General features: G+C 37.6%; 1 protein-coding gene across 4 annotated transcripts in view; it reads right to left on the reverse strand.

Moving 5' to 3' along the window:
- The window catches only part of TTLL7 (tubulin tyrosine ligase like 7), a 161183-nt gene that overhangs the window by 52581 nt on the left and 88587 nt on the right, over positions 1 to 20015 (reverse strand). For all 4 annotated transcript variants that reach the window (XR_009531140.1, XM_060090021.1, XM_060090018.1 and 1 more), the window contains exons 11-12: positions 217 to 364; positions 60 to 133 (exon numbers count right to left, since the gene is read on the reverse strand). Coding sequence is in view for 3 of the 4 variants with exons in the window: in XM_060090021.1 (XP_059946004.1) it covers positions 60 to 133; positions 217 to 364 (222 nt within the window). In the remaining variant the exon portion in view is untranslated. The remainder of the gene's footprint in view (positions 1 to 59; positions 134 to 216; positions 365 to 20015) is intronic.

Genomic DNA, 20015 nt, shown 5'->3' on the forward strand with positions numbered 1-20015 from the left:
GGCACTTCTGTTTTGACACTTCACTTCTTCAATCTATTAAAAAACAAAAGCACAGTTACCTGTAATTCCCCATGTGTCGATTTTCATGTTCTTCTTTTGAGATCTGCTTCCGTACCTGAGCAAGTCTCTCCTTCTAGAAATGAAGAAATTTTACAAATAAAACCTGACATGAATTATGCAATTCAAATTGCAGGTACATTGTTAAATTTTTCATACCAACTCTTCTTTCCGCCTCTCCAACTGATGTCTCTGCTGTTCTGAGTCTGAGGAACCCGGTAAAAGCCTTTTGATTGAATTTTGACCATAAAGCCTCCTTTGAGCCTCAGCTTTTTGTTTAGCCAAGTTTCTCCTTTTATCACTGGTCCTAAAATATAGAACACAAGAGCATATTCAAGAATTCAAATAAGCTCTAACCTTATCCCTGTGAGAATCAGCAGAAGAGGGGACCCAGTGGGGATAAGAATCAGTTTTTATTAAATTTATATATTCACAGGTTATATTCACCTAGTCATTCATCAAATATGGATCTCCATACAGTAAATAGAAGTTCTGAAGGTAACAAGATAAAATGGAGACAGTATAGCAACTTACTAGCAATACAACCTTAGGTCAATTAACTGCTGGGTCTGTTTTCCCATCCATTACATGCTAACAATATCATTTCCCTCCTAGAGTTCTTATAAAGATTAAAATGGGGTAACATTAATAGGTCCTTAATAAATGTTGTTTCCTTTCTCTTCCTTCAACCAATGCCCTTCATATTTAAGCATTCTCACTTATACTGACCACTCTTCAGCATATTTTCAATTCAGATTGAAATCTCAGCCTAACAGTCATTGCTGAATTGAAAGCATCTGCATAGTCCTTCTCATTTTTGACCAACAATGCAAATTTACTCATAGCGGTATGATTTTTATTAGAAAATTCCTGTTGTAAGAGTGCTTTCCTCTGAAATTGTATTCTCTCTCTTCCCTCCCATGTAGCTGGTATGATCAGATAAGCCTGAGGTCTCTTCTCTCTCCCTCCAACTTACACTCTTATATAACAATCTTAAAGATCTAGCAGGAACAGGTTGGACTCTAGAGAAAAAAGGAAAGGCAAAGCCAATTTTTCCCTCAACCATAGCAAAAAATAGAGTCCTTATTCTTGAGTGTACATTTCCATGCCTTGCAATGTCATTAGCCTGGTAGGGCTCAGATGAAGGTGTAAACCAAAGGAAAGGGTACAAGGAGGCCATCTGGCCAGCTTCTAGTGAGGAGAGGTAAAAGACACGCTTAAGTTTACAGGTGGTCCCATGCTATTCAATAAGGGATTGCACTGAGAATACTGGGCCAAGGCCGTAGATAATAGAGAGTGTTATTTTGCCTCAAGTATGCACCACCTCACAACTTGAACTTGCAAGGGTGTTAGGAAACTGATCTATTATCTTTCATAACAACATTACAGTTTGAGTGGCAGGAGTTCAACAAGTGAACAGGATAGAAGGAATAATTTGAGAAAAGGAATAAACATGTCCAGGAAATTGTAAGTCATTTAGAATGTCTGGAGCTATGGGTGAATGCAGGAAACTCAGCTAATTAAAGCCTTCTAGCTTTAATACTAGGTTACTAAGTCTCAAATTGAATTTCAGGCAGTGAGGGAGGGGAGAGAGTGAGTTTTAAAAGGAGAAGGGAATAATTATATTTGCAGGTTTTAAACGTTATGCCTTGGCAGCAGAAGCAAGAAAAACTACAATCCTGCAGCCTGTGGAAAGAAAAACACGTTCACAGAAAGACAGACAAAAAGAAAAGGCAGAGGACTATGTACCAGATGAAGGAATAAGATAAAACCCCAGAAAAACAACTATATGAAGTGGAGATAGGCAACCTTCCAGGAAAAGAATTCAGAATAATGATAGTGAAGATGATCCAGGACCTTGGAAAAAGAATGGAGGCAAAGTTCGAGGAGAGGCAAGAAATGTTCAACAGAGACCTAGAAGAAGTAAAGAACAAACACCTAGAAGAATTAAAGAACAAATGAAATACACTACAAATGAAAAATAAACTAGAAGGAATCAATAGCAGAATAACTGAGGCAGAAGAATGGATAAGTGACCTGGAAGACAGAATGGTGGAATTCACTGTTGTGGAACAGAATAAAGAAAAAAGAATTAAAAGAAATGAAGACAGCCTAAGAGACCTCTGGGACAACATTAAAAACACCAACATTCACATTATAGGGGTCCCAGAAGGAGAAGAGAGAGGGAAAGGACCCAAGAAAATATTGGAAGACATTATAGTCAAAAACTTCCTAACATGGGAAAGGAAATAGCCACCAAAGTCCAGGAAGTGCAGAGAATCCCAGGCAGGATAACCCCAAGGAGAAACACACTGAGACACAGAGTAAGCAAACTGACAAAAATTAAAGACAAAGAAAATTATTAAAAGTAACAAGGGAAAAATGACAAATAACATACCACGGAACTAGCTGATTTCTCAGCAGAAACTCTACAAGCCAGAAGGGAGTGGCATGATATATTTAAAGTGATGAAAGGGAAGAAACTACAACCAAGATTACTCTATCCGGCAAGCATCTCATTCAGATTCAATGGAGAAATCAAAAGCTTTACAGACAAGCAAAAGCTAACAGAATTCAGCACCAACAAACCAGCTCTACAACAAATGCTAAAGGAACTTCTCTAAGTGGGAAACACAAGAGAAGAAAAAAGACTTACAAAAATAAACCCAAAACAATTGAGAAAATGGTCACAGGAACATACATATGGATAATTACCTTAAATGTGAATGGATTAAATGCTCCCACCAAAAGACACAGGCTCACTGAATGGTTACAAAAACAAGACCCATATATATGCTGTCTACAAGAGACCCACTTCAGACCTAGGGACACATACAGACTGAAAGTGAGGGGATGGAAATGGATTTCCATGCAAATGGAAATCAAAAGAAAGCTGGAATAGCAATACTCATATCAGATAAAATAGATTTTAAAATAAAAAATGTTACAAGAGACAAGGAAGGACACTACATAATGATCAAGGGATCAATCCAAAAAGAAGACATAAGAATTATAAATATATATGTACCCAACACAGGAGCACGATACATAAGGCAACTGCTAACAGCTATAAAAGAGGAAATCGACAGTAACATAGTAATAGTGGGGGACATGAACACCTCACTTACAGCAACAAACAGGTCATCCAGACAGAAAATTAATAAGGAAACACAAGCTTTAAATGACACAATAGACCAGATAGATTTAATTGATATTTATAGGACATTCCATCCAAAATCAGCAGACTACACTTTCTTCCCAAGTGCACACAGAATATTCTCCAAGATAGATCACATCTTGGGTCACAAATCAAGCCTCAGTAAGTTTAAGAAAATTGAAATCATATTAAGCATCTTTTCTGACCACAATGTTATGAGATTAGAAATAAATTACAGGGGAAAAAAACGTAAAAAGCACAAACACATGGAGGCTACACAATATGTTACTAAATAACCAAGAGATCACTGAAGAAATCAAAGAGGAAATCAAAAAATACCTAGACACAAATGACAATGAAAACACAATGACCCAAACCTATTCGATGCAGGAAAAGCAGTCCTAAGAGGGAAGTTTATAGCAATACAATCATACCTCAGGAAACAAGAAAAATCTCAACTAAGCTATCTAACCTTACACCTAAAGGAACGAGAGAAAGAAGAACAAATAAAACCCAAATTTACAAGAAGAAAAGAAATCGTAAAGATCAGAGAAGAAAACAATAAAATAGAAACAAAGAAAATAATAGCAAAAATCAATAAAACTAAAGGCTGGTTCTTTGAGAAGATAAACAAATTGATAAACCTTTAGCCAGACTTATCAAGAAAAAGAGGGAGAGGACTCAAATCAATAAGATTAGAAATGAAAAAAGAGAAGTTACAACAGACACCATGGAAATACAAAGCCTCATAAGAGACTACTACAATCAACTCTTCGCCAATAAAATGAACAACCTGGAAGAAATGGACAAATTCTTAGAAAACCACAACCTTTGAAAATGAACCAGGAAGAAATAGAAAATATGAACAGACCAATCACAAGCACTGAAATTGAAGCTGTGATTAAAAATCTTCCAACAGGGCTTCCCTGGTGGCACAGTGGTTGAGAGTCCGCCTGCCAATGCAGGGGACACGGGTTCGTGCCCCGGTCTGGGAAGATCCCACATGCTGCAGAGCAGCTGGGCCCGTGAGCCATGGCTGCTGAGCCTGCATGTTCAGAGCCTGTGCTCCGCAATGGGAGAGGCCACAACAGTGAGAGGCCCACATACCGAAAAAAAAAATCTTCCAACAAACAAAAGTCCAGGACCAGATGGCTTCACAGGTGAATTCTATTAAACATTTAGAGAAGAGCTGACACTCATCCTTCTCAAACTCTTCCAAAAAACTGCAGAGGAAGGAACACTCCCAAACTCATTCTATGAGGCCACCATCGCCCTGATACCAGAACCAGACAAAGGTACTACAAAAAAAGAAAATTACAGACCAATATCACTGATGAAAATAGATGCAAAAACCCTCAACAAAATACTAGCAATCAGAATCCAACAACTCATTAAAAGGATCATACACCATAAGGAAGTGGGATATGTCCCAGGGATGCAAGGATTCTTCAATATATGCAAATCAATCAATGTGATACACCATATTAACAAACTGAAGAATAAAAACCCTATGATAATCTCAATAGATGCAGAAAAAGCTTTTGACAAAATTCAAGACACATTTATGATAAAAACTGTCCAGAAAGTGGGTATAGAGGGAAACTACCTCAACATTATAAAGGCCATATTCTTGGATTGGAAGAATCATTATTGTGAAACTGACTATGCTACCCAAAGCAATCTACAGATTCAATACAATACCTATCAAATTCCCCATGGCATTTTTTACAGAACTAGAACAAAAAAGTCTTAAGATTTGTATGGAGACGCAACAGACCCTGAAGAGCCAAAGCAACCTTGAGGGAAAAAAAACAGAGCTGGAGGAATCAGACTCCCTGACTTCAGACTATACTACAAAACTACAGTAATCAAGACAATATGGTACTGACACAAAAGCAGAAATATAGATCAATGGAACAGGATAGAAAGCCCAGAGATAAACCCATGCACCTATGGTCAACTAATCTATGACAAAGGAGGCAAGGATATACAATGGAGAAAAGACAGTCTCTTTAATAAATTGTGCTGGGAAAACAGGACAGCTACATGTAAAAGAATGAAATCAGAACACTCCCTAAAACCATACACAAAAATAAACTCAAAATGGATTAAAGACCTAAATGTAGGACTGGACACTACAAAACTCTTAGAGGAAAATATAGGCAGAACACTATGACATAATTCACAGGAAGATCCTTTTTGACCCACCTCCTAAAGAAATGGAAATAAAACCAAAAATAAACAAATGGGACCTAATGAACCTTAAAAGCTTTTGCATAGCAAAGGAAACCATAAACAAGACAAAAAGACAACCTTCAGAATGGGAGAAAATATTTGCAAACAAATCAATGGACAAAGGATTAATCTCCAAAATATATAAACAGCACATGCAGCTCAGTATTAAAAAAAACAAGCAATCCAATCCAAAAATGGGCAGAAGACCTAAACAGACATTTCTGCAGAGAACACATACAGATGTCCAAGAGCCACATGAAAAGCTGCTCAACATCACTAATTATTAGAGAGTTGTAACTGCAAAACTACAATGAGGTATCACCTCACACCAGTTAGAATGGGCATCATCAGAAAATCTATAAACAACAAATGCTAGAGAGGGTGTGGAGAAAAGGGAACTCTCTTGCACTGTTGGTGGGAATGTAAATTGATACAGCCACTATGAAGAACAGCATGGAGGTTCCTTAAAAAACTAAAAATAGAATTACCATACGACCCAGCAACCCTACTACTGGGCATATACCCAGAGAAACCCATAATTCAAAAAGAGTCATATATCACAATGTTCATTGCAGCACTATTTACAATAGCCAGGTCATGGAAGCAACTTAAATGCCCATTGGCAGACGAATGGATAAAGAAGATGTGGTACATTTATACAATGGAATATTACTCAGCCATAAAAAGGAACTAAATTGGGTCATTTGTAGAGATGTGGATGGACCTAGAGACTGTCTAAGTCAGAAAAAGAAAAACAAATATCGTATATTAACACATATATGTGGAATGTAGAAAAATGGTACAGATGAACCAGTTTGCAAGGCAGAAATAAAGACATAGATGTAGAGAGAGAACAAACATATGGACACCAAGCAGGGAAAGTGGGGGTGGGTGGTGGTGGGATGAATTGGGCGATTGGGATTGACATATATACACTAATATGTGTAAAACTGATAACTAATAAGAACCTGCTGTATAAAAATAAGTAAATCAAAATAAAAAAAAAAGATTATCCCTTGGCAATATGTACAGTGGCTTAGAAGTGGATGAGAAAAGAAGCAGGCTGTTAAGATAGTCTATGGTCTGAATATTTGTGCCCCCTCACAAAACCCATATGTTGAAATCTTAACTCCCAAAGGTGATGATATTAGTACATGGGGCCTCTGGGAGGTGATATGGCCATGAGGGTGGAGCTCCCTTGAAAGGGATTAGTGACCTTATAAAAGAGACTCCTGAGACCTCCCTAGACCCTTCTGTCATGTGATGATACAATAAGAAGTATGTGACCCAGAAGCAGGCCTCACTCAACCATGCTGGCACCCTAATCTTGAACCACCACCCTACAGAACCATGAGAAATAAATCTCTGTTTTTTATAACCTATTAAGTGTATGGTATTTTGTTATAGCAGCCCTAACAAATTAAAACAAATGGAATGCTATTTCATTAGCAAATATAAAATATGACAGCCTGGACCAGGGAAGCAGCAGTCAGATTAGAAAATAAGTAAAGATCCGAAGGGTTATTTTAGAGGAAGAATGAATGACTTTGGTGATTAATTATTATTATTAATTAGATGTGAGGAGTAACAAAAAGGGCTGAACTTGAGATGGCAAGCAGATTTCTGATTTTAGTGACTGGATGATTGAGAATATCATTTTTCCAATGGTAAATACTAAATCTGGCTGAGTTTCCTTTGTTTAGGGAAAGGGGAAATGTGGTTTAGGTAGCTCTTAACTTTTAATTTTTTTGATATTCCATTTTATGTAGAACAATCATTTCTATTTACCATACAATTTAAAGGAAGGAGAGGAGAGAAAAGGGGAATAGAAATGAAAAGAATAGAGAAGAACAAAGACCAAACAGTTGGTAAGAAAAAAAATGTAAGAGAGGAAGGAAACATGAAATAACAGAAAAGAGGGGGTCTCACCACGTGAGAAAGCTCTTTGAACCCCCGTCGCCCAGTTTTAGCAAGAAGTAGGCACTCAGTAAATTTCTACTGAACAAATGAACGTGAATTTCTGAAGGCAGGAGTTGTGAGAAACTACTTCTCTTGTTCTCTGTGATGCACTACTATGGTCTCTAGAAACTGCACAGGTTCTTCTTGGATGTAATAGTTTCTCAGACTCTCCTTATTTTTGGTGACTTTAACGATTTTGAAGAGGACTACTCAGGTAAATTAAGAAAATGAGGGGGGCCCGGAGGAAGATGGCGGAAGAGTAAGACGCGGAGATCACCTTCCTCCCCACAGATACATCAGAAATTCATCTACACGTGGAACAACTCCTACAGAACACCTACTGAACGCTGACAGAAGACCTCAGACCCCCTAAAAGGCTCGGAGGCAGCGGATTAAAGCTCCACGGTCCATTTGATGTGCCCTGCGTCTGTGGAGTGCATGAATGGACAGCGAATCATCCCAAATTGAGGAAGTGGACTTTGAGGACAAGATTTAAGACTTTCCCCCCTTTTCCTCTTTTTACAACGAATTATTCCAAAGTAAGGAGGTGGACTTAGAGAGCAAGATTTCAGACTTCTTGCCCTTTTCCTCTTTTTACAACGAATTATCCCAAATTGAGGAGGTGGGCTTGGAGAGCAAGATTTTTGATTTTTCCCCCTGCTCTCTTTTTGTGAATGTGTATGTGTAATCTTCTGTGTAAGATTCTCTCTGTATAGCTTTGCTTCCACCATATGTCCCAGGGTTCTATCGGTCCTTTTTTTTTTTTTTTTTCAATAATTACTTTCTAATTTTAATAACGCTACTATATTTCATACTTTATTCTATTTTACTTTACCTGCTCTTTCTTTTTTTCCTACCTTCCCTTCCTCCCTCCCTCCCTCCGCTCTTCCTTTCCTTTTTTCTTTTTCTTTCCTCCCTCCCTCCCACCCTTCTTCTTTCCACTTTCTTTTTCTTTCCTTCCTCCCTCCCTCCCTCCTGTCTTTCTTTCTTTCTTTCCTTCCTCCCTCCCTCCCTTCTTCCATTCACTCTTCCTTTTGCTTTCATTGCTCCCTCCCTCCCTCCTTTCTTTCCTTCTTTCTTTCCATCCTTCCTCACTCCCTCCCTCCTTTCTTTCTTTCTTCCTTCCTTCCTTCCTTTCTTCCCTTCTTCCTTTCTTTCCCTCTCTCTTTCTTTCTTCTACTAATTCTTTCTTTCTGCTTTTTCTCCCTGTTATTCTGAGCTGGGTGGATGAAAGGCTCTTGGTGCTGCAGCCAGGAGCCAGTGCTGTGCCTCTGAAGTGGGAGAGCCAACTTCAGGACACGGGTCCACAAGAGACCTCCCAGCTCCACATAATATCAAGCAGCGAAAATCTCCCAGAGATCTCCATCCCAAAACCAGCACCCAGCTTCAGTCAACGACCAGCAAGCTACAGTGCTGGTCAACCTATGCCAAGCAACTAGCAAGGCAGGAACACAACCCCACCCATTAGCAGAGAGGCTACCTAAAAACATAATAAGGCCATAGGCACCCCAAAACACACCACCAGACGTGGACCTGTCCACCAGAAAGACAAGATCGAGCCTCAACCACCAGAACACAGGCATTAGTCCCCCCCACCAGGAAGCCTACACAACCTACTGAAACAACCTTAGCCACTGGGGTCAGACACGAAAAACAACGGGAACTACGAATCTGCAGCCTGCAAAAAGGAGACCCCAAACACAGTAACATAAGCAAAATGAGAAGACAGAAAAACACACAGCAGGTGAAGGAGCAAGATAAAAACCTACCAGACCTAACAAATGAAGAGGTAATAGGCAGTCTACCTGAAAAAGAATTCAGAATAATGATGGTAAAGATGATCCAAAATCTTGGAAATAGAATAGACAAAATGCAAGAAACAGTTAACAAGGACCTAGAAGAACTAAAGATGAATCAAGCATCGATTAAAAACACAATACATGAAATAAAAAATACTCTAGATGGGATCAATAGCAGAATAACTGAGGCAGAAGAAAGGATAAGTGAGGTGGAAGATAAAATAGTGGAAATAACTGATGCAGAGCAAAATAAAGAAAAAAGAATGAAAAGAACAGAGGACAGTCTCAGAGACCTCTGGGACAACATTAAACGCACCAACATTCGAATTATAGGGGTTCCAGAAGAAGAAGAGAAAAAGAAAGGGACTGAGAAAATATTTGAAGAGATTATACTTGAAAACTTCCCCAATATGGGAAAGGAAATAGTTAATCAAGTCCAGGAGGCACAGAGAGTCCCATACAGAATAAATCCAAGGAGAAATACACAAAGACACATATTAATCAAACTGTCAAAAATTAAACACAAAGAAATCATATTAAAAGCAGCAAGGGAAAAACAACAAATAACACACAAGGGAATCCCCATCAGGTTAACAGCTGATCTCTCAGCAGAAACTCTACAAGCCAGAAGGGAGTGGCAGGACATAATTAAAGTGATGAAGGAGAGAAACCTGCAGCCAAGACTACTCTACCCAGCAAGGATCTCATTTAGATTTGATGGAGAAATTAAAACCTTTACAGACAAGCAAAAGCTGAGAGAGTTCAGCACCACCAAACCAGCTTTACAACAAATGCTAAAGGAACTTCTCTAGGCAAGAAACACAACAGAAGGAATATACCTACAATAACGAACCCAAAGCAATTAAGGAAATGGGAATAGGAACATACATATCAATAATTACCTTAAATGTAAATGGACTAAATGCTCCCACCAAAAGACACAGAGTGGCTGAATGGATACAAAAACAAGACCCATATATATGCTGTCTACAAGAGACCCACTTCAGACCTAAAGACACATACAGATTGAAAGTAAGGGGATGGAAAAAGATATTCCATGCAAATGGAAATCAAAAGAAAGCTGGAGTAGCAATTCTTATATCAGACAAAACAGACTTTAAAATAAAGACTATTAGAAGAGACAAAGAAGGACACTACATAATGATCAAGGGATCGATCCAAGAAGAAGATATAACAATTGTAAATATTTATGCACCCAACATAGGAGCACCTCAATACATAAGGCAAATACTAACAGCCATAAAAGGGGAAATCGACAGTAACACAATCATAGTAGGGGACTTTAACACCCCACTTTCACCAATGGACAGATCGTCCAAAATGAAAATAAATAAGGAAACACAAGCTTTAAATGATACATTAAACAAGATGGACTTAGTTGATATTTATAGGACATTTCATCCAAAAACAACAGAATACACATTTTTCTCAAGTGCTCATGGAACATTCTCCAGGATAGATCATATCTTGGGTCACAAATCAAGCCTTGGTAAATTTAAGAAAATTGAAATTGTATCAAGTATCTTTTCCGACCACAATGCTATGAGACTAGACATCAATTACAGGAAAAGATCTGTAAAAAATACAAACACATGGAGGCTAAACAATACACTACTCAATAACGAAGTGATCACTGAAGAAATCAAAGAGGAAATTAAAAAATACCTAGAAACAAATGACAATGGAGACACGACAACCCAAAACCTATGGGATGCAGCAAAAGCAGTTCTAAGGGGGAAGTTTATAGCAATACAATCCCACCTTAAGAAACAGGAAACATTTCGAGTAAACAACCTGACCCTGCACCTAAAGCAATTAGAGAAAGAAGAACAAAAAACCCCCAAAGCTAGCAGAAGGAAAGAAATCATAAAGATCAGATCAGAAATAAATGAAAAAGAAATGAAGGAAACGATAGCAAAGATCAACCAAACTAAAAGCTGGTTCTTTGAGAAGATAAACAAAATTGACAAACCATTAGCCAGACTCATCAAGAAAAGAAGGGAGAAGACTCAAATCAATAGAATTAGAAATGAAAAAGGAGAAGTAACAACTGACACTGCAGAAATACAAAAGATCATGAGAGATTACTACAAGCAACTCTATGCCAATAAAATGGACAACCTGGAAGAAATGGACAAATTCTTAGAAATGCACAACCTGCCAAGACTGACTCAGGAAGAAATAGAAAATATGAATAGACCAATCACAAGCACTGAAATTGAAACTGTGATAAAAAATCTTCCATCAAACAAAAGCCCAGGACCAGATGGCTGCACAGGCGAATTCTATCAAACATTTAGAGAAGAGCTAACACCCATCCTTCCCAAACTCTTCCAAACAATTTCAGAGGAAGGAACACTCCCAAACTCATTCTACGAGGCCACCATCACCTTGATACCAAAACCAGGCAAGGATGTCACAAAGTAAGAAAACTACAGGCCAATATCACTGATGAACATAGATGCAAAAATCCTCAACAAAATACTAGCAAACAGAATCCAACAGCACATTAAAAGGATCATACACCATGATCAAGTGGGGTTTATTCCAGGAATGCAAGGATTCTTCAATATACGCAAATCAATCAATGTGATACACCATATTAACAAGTTGAAGGAGAAAAACCATATGATCATCTCAATAGATGCAGAGAAAGCTTTCGACAAAATTCAACACCCATTTATGATAAAAACCCTGCAGAAAGTAGGCATAGAGGGATCTTTCCTCAACATAATAAAGGCCATATATGACAAACCCACAGCCAACATTGTCCTCAATGGTGAGAAACTGAAACCATTTCCACTAAGATCAGGAACAAGACAAGGCTGCCCACTCTCACCACTCTTATTCAACCTAGTTTTGGAAGTTTTAGCCACAGCAATCAGAGAAGAAAAGGAAATAAAAGGAATCCAAATCGGAAAAGAGGAAGTAAAGCTGTCATTGTTTGCAGATGACATGATACTATACATAGAGAATCCTAAAGATGCTACCGAAAAACTACTAGAGCTAATCAATGAATTTGGTAAAGTAGCAGGTTACAAAATTAATGTACAGAAATCTCTGGCATTCCTGTACACTAATGATGAAAAATCTGAAAATGAAATCAAGAAAACACTCCCATTTACCATTGCAACAAAAAGAATAAAATATCTAGGAATAAACCTACCTAAGGAGACAAAAGACCTGTATGCAGAAAATTATAAGACACTGATGAAAGAAATTAAAGATGATACAAACAGATGGAGAGATATACCATGCTCCTGGATTGGAAGAATCAATATTGTGAAAATGACTCTACTACCCAAAGCAATCTACAGATTCAATGCAATCCCTATCAAACTACCACTGGCATTTTTCACAGAACTAGAACAAAAAATTTCAAAATTTGTTTGGAAAAACAAAAGACCCCGAATAGCCAAAGCAATCTTGAGAACGAAAAAAGGAGCTGGAGGAATCAGGCTCCCTGACTTCATACTATACTACAAAGCCACAGTAATTAAGACAGTGTGGTACTGGCATAAAAACAGAAAGATAGATCAGTGGATCAGGATAGAAAGCCCAGAGATAAACCCACGCACATATGGCCAACTTATCTTTGATAAAGGAGGCAGGAATGTACAGTGGAGAAAGGACAGCCTCTTCAATAAGTGGTGCTGGGAAAACTGGACAGGGACATGTAAAAGTATGAGATTAGATCATTCCCTAACACCATACACAAAAATAAGCTCCAAATGGATTAAAGACTTAAATGTAAGGCCAGAAACTATCAAACTCTTAGAGGAAAACATAGGTAGAACACTCTATGACATAAATCACAGCAAGATCCTTTTGGACCCACCTCCTAGAGAAATGGAAATAAAAACAAAGATAAACACATGGGACCTAATGAAACTTCAAAGCTTTTGCACAGCAAAGGAAACCATAAACAAGACCAAAAGACAACCCTCAGAATGGGAGAAAATATTTGCAAATGAAGCAACTGACAAAGGATTAATCTCCAAAATTTATAAACAGCTCATGCCGCTCAATAGCAAAAAAACAAACAACCCAATCCAAAAATGGGCAGAAGACTTAAATAGGCATTTCTCCAAAGAAGATATACAGACTGCCAACAAACACATGAAAGAATGCTCAACATCATTAATCATTAGAGAAATGCAAATCAAAACTACAATGAGATATCATCTCACACCAGTCAGAATGGCCATCATCAAGAAATCTAGAAACAATAAATGCTGGAGAGGGTGTGGAGAAAAGGGAACACTCTTGCACTGCTGGTGGGAATGTGAATTGGTACAGCCACTATGGAGAACAGTATGGAGGTTCCTTAAAAAACTAAAAATAGAACTACCATATGATCCAGCAATCCCACTACTAGGCATATACCCTGAGAAAACCATAATTCAAAAAGAGACATGTACCAAAATGTTCATTGCAGCTCTATTCACAATAGCCCGGAGCTGGAAACAACCTAAGTGTCCATCATCGGATGAATGGATAAAGAAGATGTGGCACATATATACAATGGAATATTACTCAGCCATAAAAAGAAACGAAACTGAGCTATTTGTAATGAGGTGGATAGACCTAGAGTCTGTCATACAGAGTGAAGTAAGTCAGAAAGAGAAAGACAAATACCGTATGCTAACACATATATATGGAATATAAGAAAAAAAAATGTCATGAAGAACCTAGGGGTAAAACGGGAATAAAGACACAGACCTACTTGAGAATGGACTTGAGGATATGGGGAGGGGGAAGGGTAAGCTGTGACAAAGCGAAAGAGAGGCATGGACATATATACACTACCAAACGTAGGGTAGATAGATAGTGGGAAGCAGCCGCAGAGCACAGGGAGATCAGCTCGGTGCTTTGTGACTGCCTGGAGGGGAGGGATGGGGAGGGTGGGAGGGAGGGAGATGCATGAGGGAGGGGATGTGGGAACAGATGTATATGTATGACTGATTCACTTTGTTATAAAGCAGAAACTAATAAAAAAATAGAAGAAAAAAAAAACAGAAAAGAGGAAGGGAGAATAAAAAAAAAAGGATTGAGAATATTATGAGAATGTTGTGAAAGAAATGAACATAGAGCTATATGCACCTTCACAGCAAATACAGCACTCACAGACAAGGACACTGACACACACACAGCTCAAGAACATACCTATAAAGAAGAGTAACAGAAATAAGCTCACAAAGAAGTTCCTTTGGACACACTGAGAAACAAAGAAAAGCCAATCACACCCAGACATTTTCTCTAGATGACTGCTCCCATATTCTGGCCTTGAGAAATACTGCCATTCTAAAAACTGTGTTTGGATTCCTATAAATATAGGTATAAATCAGCACTAATGACTCTTAGTCCACAATAAAAATTTAACCAGAGACCAAAGGATCTCCATTCACTTAGCATTGTAATCAGCATTTTTCCGTTCAGCTGTATCCACACACTAAGAAGTTTTGTTTACAGTTTCTGGAGCTCTTTCCACTACTCATTACCCTGTGATTCCATACAAGGGATTTCTCTTTCTAATCAGCTGGCTTTGCACACTCAAGCTCCTGTAATATGGAATCCCTGGAAGTTCTATGAACATCCTGTGCTTGCCTCACTTCCTTATCTTACCACAAGGAGTTACCTTGGAATGAAATGTCCTTCCCCTACCCTTGTCTTCCAACCTAAATTTTATTTAGTACTCACTATATGCTAGTTCTAGATATGGCCCTGGGAATACAAGGATGAATAGACAGAGACATTGCCCTCAAGTGTCAGCAATGGCATGTGAATAAATACATGGAGTACAATGGATGCTATTTAAAAAGTGATAGTAAGTAGGGTGATGGCACAAGGGAGGAAGTAAACCACTTTGCCTCAGCAAAAGCTTCAAATAGGAAGTCAGGCCTGTGCTAGGTACTTAAGGATGAGTTGACAAAAATGTGGTATATGCATGCAATGGAATATTATTTGGCCTTAAAAGGGAAGGAAATTCTGACACATGCTACAACATGGATGAACACTGAAGACATTATGCTAAGTTAAATAAGGCAGTCACAAAAGAGCAAATACTGTATGATTCTACTTATATGAGGCACCTAGGCAAATTCATAAAGACAGAAAGTGGAATGGTGCTTGCCAGGGGCTGGTGGCAGGGGGAAATGGGGAGTTGTTTAATGGGTACAGAATTTCAGTTTCACACAATGAAGAAAGGTCCAGAGAAGGATGGTGGTAATGGTTGCATAATAATGTGAATGTAGTTATTGCCACTGAATTGCACACTTAAAAATGGTTACAATAGTGAAGTTTAAGTATATTTTACCACGATTTTTAAAAATGAATCAACATTCACCAGAGGAACAAAGCTAAGATAAAATTTAAATAAGAATACACACAAAACCATGAACATGTGAAACAGCATCACACGAGAGTTCTTAGAAAAATTAATTCTAAGTCAGGGAAAAGAGAAGAACAAAAAGTGATCAGATTGGCGAGATATGCAAGGGCCAGATCAAAAGAAGTCTTGTGTCTAAAGATCAAAAACACTTTGTAGGCAATATTTAAGCTTTATTTGATAGTGTGGAAACAATCTGAGCAGAATATTAGAGTTTATAAATATCTCTTTAAATGTTGGCATCACTCAGGCTCTGCCCTTGTCCCACTTAAATTCTCAATATATAACTCCAACTGTATGTTCTCATCCACTGGATTCAACAGCAATCTATACACAGATTTCAATCACATAGATGTCTCTATCCCCTGGAGCCCTGTATATCAAATCTCCCACTTAACAATTCTGCCTGGGTGTCTCAAAGCACTTCAAAATCAACATGTTTAAAACTGAATTATCTCTCATTTCTACCTTCTCCCATCACTTCTAAGCCTGTTTCTTGCCTTAAAGCTCTATCTAAATAAATGACATACTGTCAAATAAGTCATCCAAGCCAGAAACCAAGACTTTGAACTCCCAGCACCTACCCCTATAGTAGCGGGCACTCAATAAACACTTGTTAAATGATTTGCAGAGCAACAGAGTGGACACTGCAAAACGGGGTGAAGGTTAGTGCTGAACGAAGGAAGGAAACCAATAAAATAGCCAAGGAGAGAAATGAGAAGTCCCTAAACTTGAAAAGGAATCTAAGAAATTAAGCAGAAGTCATACATTTGACAGAGCTACTTAAACAATATATATGCCAAAACAAGTATAGGCATATTGCTTAAATAATCTAAAATACTTGATATACTTGTATAAGCTAAATAAAATTTTCCCATTCTACATTTCTTTCCTTTCTATTCATTTCCTTTAGAATAACTGAAATATCAGTAGAATTTAGGCAAATCATTCTTTGATCATATAAAAGAAGGGGCCATATGAAAATTTCTGAACAAGTTTATATGTCAATCTTTTTTTAATAATGCCTTCCACATAAATCTACTTCTCAATCAGGCATCTGCTACATGCTTGAAAACATTTCAAATGAATAAATTGCTTGGAAGTATCCCACAACTCTTTAAGAGTTCTTGAGATGACAATTAGAAAGAAGTGAGATCATAAAATTCCTGAGCTTAAATGACCTCAGAGATCCTTTAATCTAATACCCTAAATGCTATTTGTTTTTTGTTTTTTTTCACACACACACTGTATTTTATTTTTACAAGAGATAAATAAACTGACACCAAGCATTGTAAGTGGGTGACCACAACAAAAGCAACAATGATTGCAATTACCAAACACAAAACATACTCATACTATGTCACAATATTGACATTCAGTCCAGTAATCCTCCACTGTAACAGCTCCTTTACTTTGCAGTGAAAATTCATTTGTATATTTTTTGCCTCTGAGTCCTTGTGGGATTTTTTTTTAATCAAATAGAAAGTCACAAAAATTATAATCATCCTCATCAGTTCACTCAGTCCCATGTAATTAATTTTTTAATCTTGATTTTTGTTAGCACTTTTATGAATTCATCAGTTTTCCATTAGAGTTCTGAAAATGCTTATTCATTCAGTTCAGCAGTATAGTCAGTTACCAGAAACCTGTACTTGTCAGAGCCTTTTCCATGAATTCCTTGAAGATGAAACCCTTTTATAGGAACATTTTTGCAAAAGCATCAGAGTACACCCAGAACTGTCTGTAAATGACAAAAGACTTAAAAATGACCACGGTTAAAGATTTGATGAAAGTTCATAATAATGCAATTGACAAGGAAATTTAGTTATTTCTGAGATATACATTTTAAAGTAATAACTAGAATTATGACTTATAACATTATACCAGAACATATAAGAATTTTAGAAATTTAATGTAATGGATGAAACATTTATATTAACATATTTCCATACAAATAACCCAAAGAAAGTTTAGTACTAGTTGTTTCTTTTTGTTTGTTTGGTTTTTTTATACTGCAGGTTCTTATTAGTCACCAATTTTATACACATCAGTGTATACATATCAATCCAAATCGCCCAATTCAGCACACCACCATCCCCACCCCACCGCAGTTTTGTCCCCTTGGTGTCCATACATTTGTTTTCTACATCTGTGTCTCAACTTCTGACCTGCAAACCTGTTCATCTATACCATTTTTCTAGGTTCCACATACATGCGTTAATATACAATATTTGTTTTTCTCTTTCTGAGGTACTTCACTCTGTATGACACTCTTTAGATGCATCCACGTCTAAAAAAAAGACTCAATTTCGTTCCTTATTATGGGTGAGTAATATTCCATTGTATATATGTACCACATCTTCTGTATCCATTCGTCTGTCGATGGGCATTTAGGTTGCTTCCATGACCTGGCTATTGTAAATAGTGCTGCAATAAACATTGGGGTGCATGTGTCTTTTTGAATGATAGTTTTCTCTGGGTATATGCCCCGTAGTGGGATTGCTGGATCATATGGTAATTCTATTTTTAGTTTTTTAAGGAACCTCCATACTGTTCTCCATAGTGGCTGTATCAATTTACATTCCCACCAAGAGTGCAAGAGGGCTCCCTTTTCTCCACACCCTCTCCAGCATTTGTTGCTTGTAGATATTCTGATGATGCCCATTCTAACTGGTCAGAGGTGATACCTCATTGTAGTTTTGATTTGCATTTCTCTAATAATTAGTGATGTTGAGCAGCTTTTCATGTGCTTCTTGGCCATCTGTATGTCTTCTTAGCAGAAATGTCTATTTAGGTCTTCTGCCCATTTTTGGATTGGGTTGTTTGTTTCTTTAATATTGACCTGCATGAGCTGTTTATATATTTTGGAAATTAATCCTTTGTCTGTTGATTCATTTGCAAATATTTTCTCCCATTCTGATGGTTGTCTTTTCATCTTGTTTATGGTTTCCTTTGCTGTGCAAAAGCTTTGAAGTTTCATTAGGTCCCATTTGTTTATTTTTGTTTTTATTTCCATTACTCTAGGAGGTGGATCAAAAATGATCTTGCTGTGATTTATGTCAAAGGGTGTTCTTCCAATACTTTCCTCTAAGAGTTTTATAGTGTCCGGTCTTACGTTTAGGTCTCTAATCCATTTTGACTTTATTTTTGTGTATGGTGTTAGGGAGTGTTCTAATTTCATTCTTTTACATGTAGATGTCCAGTTTTCCCAGCACCACTTATTGAAGAGACTGTATTTTCTCCATTGTATACCCTTGCCTCCTTTGTCATAGATTAGTTGATCATAGGTGCATGGGTTTATCTCTGGGCTTTCTATCTTGTTCGATAGATCTATGTTTCTGTTTTTGTGCCAGTACCATATTGTCTTGATTACTATAGCTTTGTAGTATAGTCTGAAGTCAGAGAGTCTGATTCCTCCTGCTCTGCTTTTTTCCTTCAAGACTGCTTTGGCTATTCGGGGTCTTTTGTGTCTCCATACAAATTTTAAGATGATTTGTTCTAGTTCCATAAAAAAATGCCATTGGTAATTTGATAGGGATTGCATTGAATCTGTAGATTGCTTTGGGTAGTATAGTTATTTTCACAATATTGATTATTCCAATGCAAGAACATGGCATATCTCTCCATCTGTTGGTATCATCTTTAATTTCTTTCATCAGTGTCTTATAGTGTCCTGCATACAGGTCTTTTGTCTCCCTAGGGAGGTTTATTCCTAGGGATTTTATTCTTTTTTGTTGCAATGGTAAATGGGAGTGTTTCCATAATTTCTCTTTCAGATTTTTCATCATTAGTATATAGGAATGCAAGAGATTTCTGTGCATTAATTTTGTATACTGCAACTTTACCAAATTCATTGATTAGCTCTAGTAGTTTTCTGGTAGCATCTTTAGGATTCTTTATGTATAGTATCATGTCATCTGCAAACAGTGACAGTTATACTTATTCTTTTCCAATTTGTATTCCTTTTATTTCTTTTTCTTCTCTGATTGCTGTGGCTAGGACTTCCAAAACTATGTTGAATAATAGTGGTGAGAGTGGACATCCTTGTCTCATTCCTGATCTTAGAGGAAATGCTTTCAGTGTTTCACCATTGAGAATGATGTTTGCTGTGGGTTTGTCGTATATGGCCTTTATTATGTTGAGGTAGGTTCCCTCTATGCCCACTTTCTGGAGAGTTTTTATCATAAATGGGTGTTGAATTTTGTCAAAAACTTTTTCTGCATCTATTGAGATGATCATATGGTTTGTTTGGTTTTTTTGCGGTACGCGGGCCTCTCACTGCTGTGGCCTCTCCCATTGTGGAGCATAGGCTCCGGACGTGCAGGCTAAGCAGCCATGGCTCACGGGCCCAGCCGCTCCGAGGCATGTGGGATCTTCCTGGACCGGGGCACAAACCTGT

This window comes from Mesoplodon densirostris, chromosome 2 (assembly GCF_025265405.1).
Source record: "Mesoplodon densirostris isolate mMesDen1 chromosome 2, mMesDen1 primary haplotype, whole genome shotgun sequence".
Lineage (NCBI taxonomy): Eukaryota > Metazoa > Chordata > Mammalia > Artiodactyla > Ziphiidae > Mesoplodon > Mesoplodon densirostris.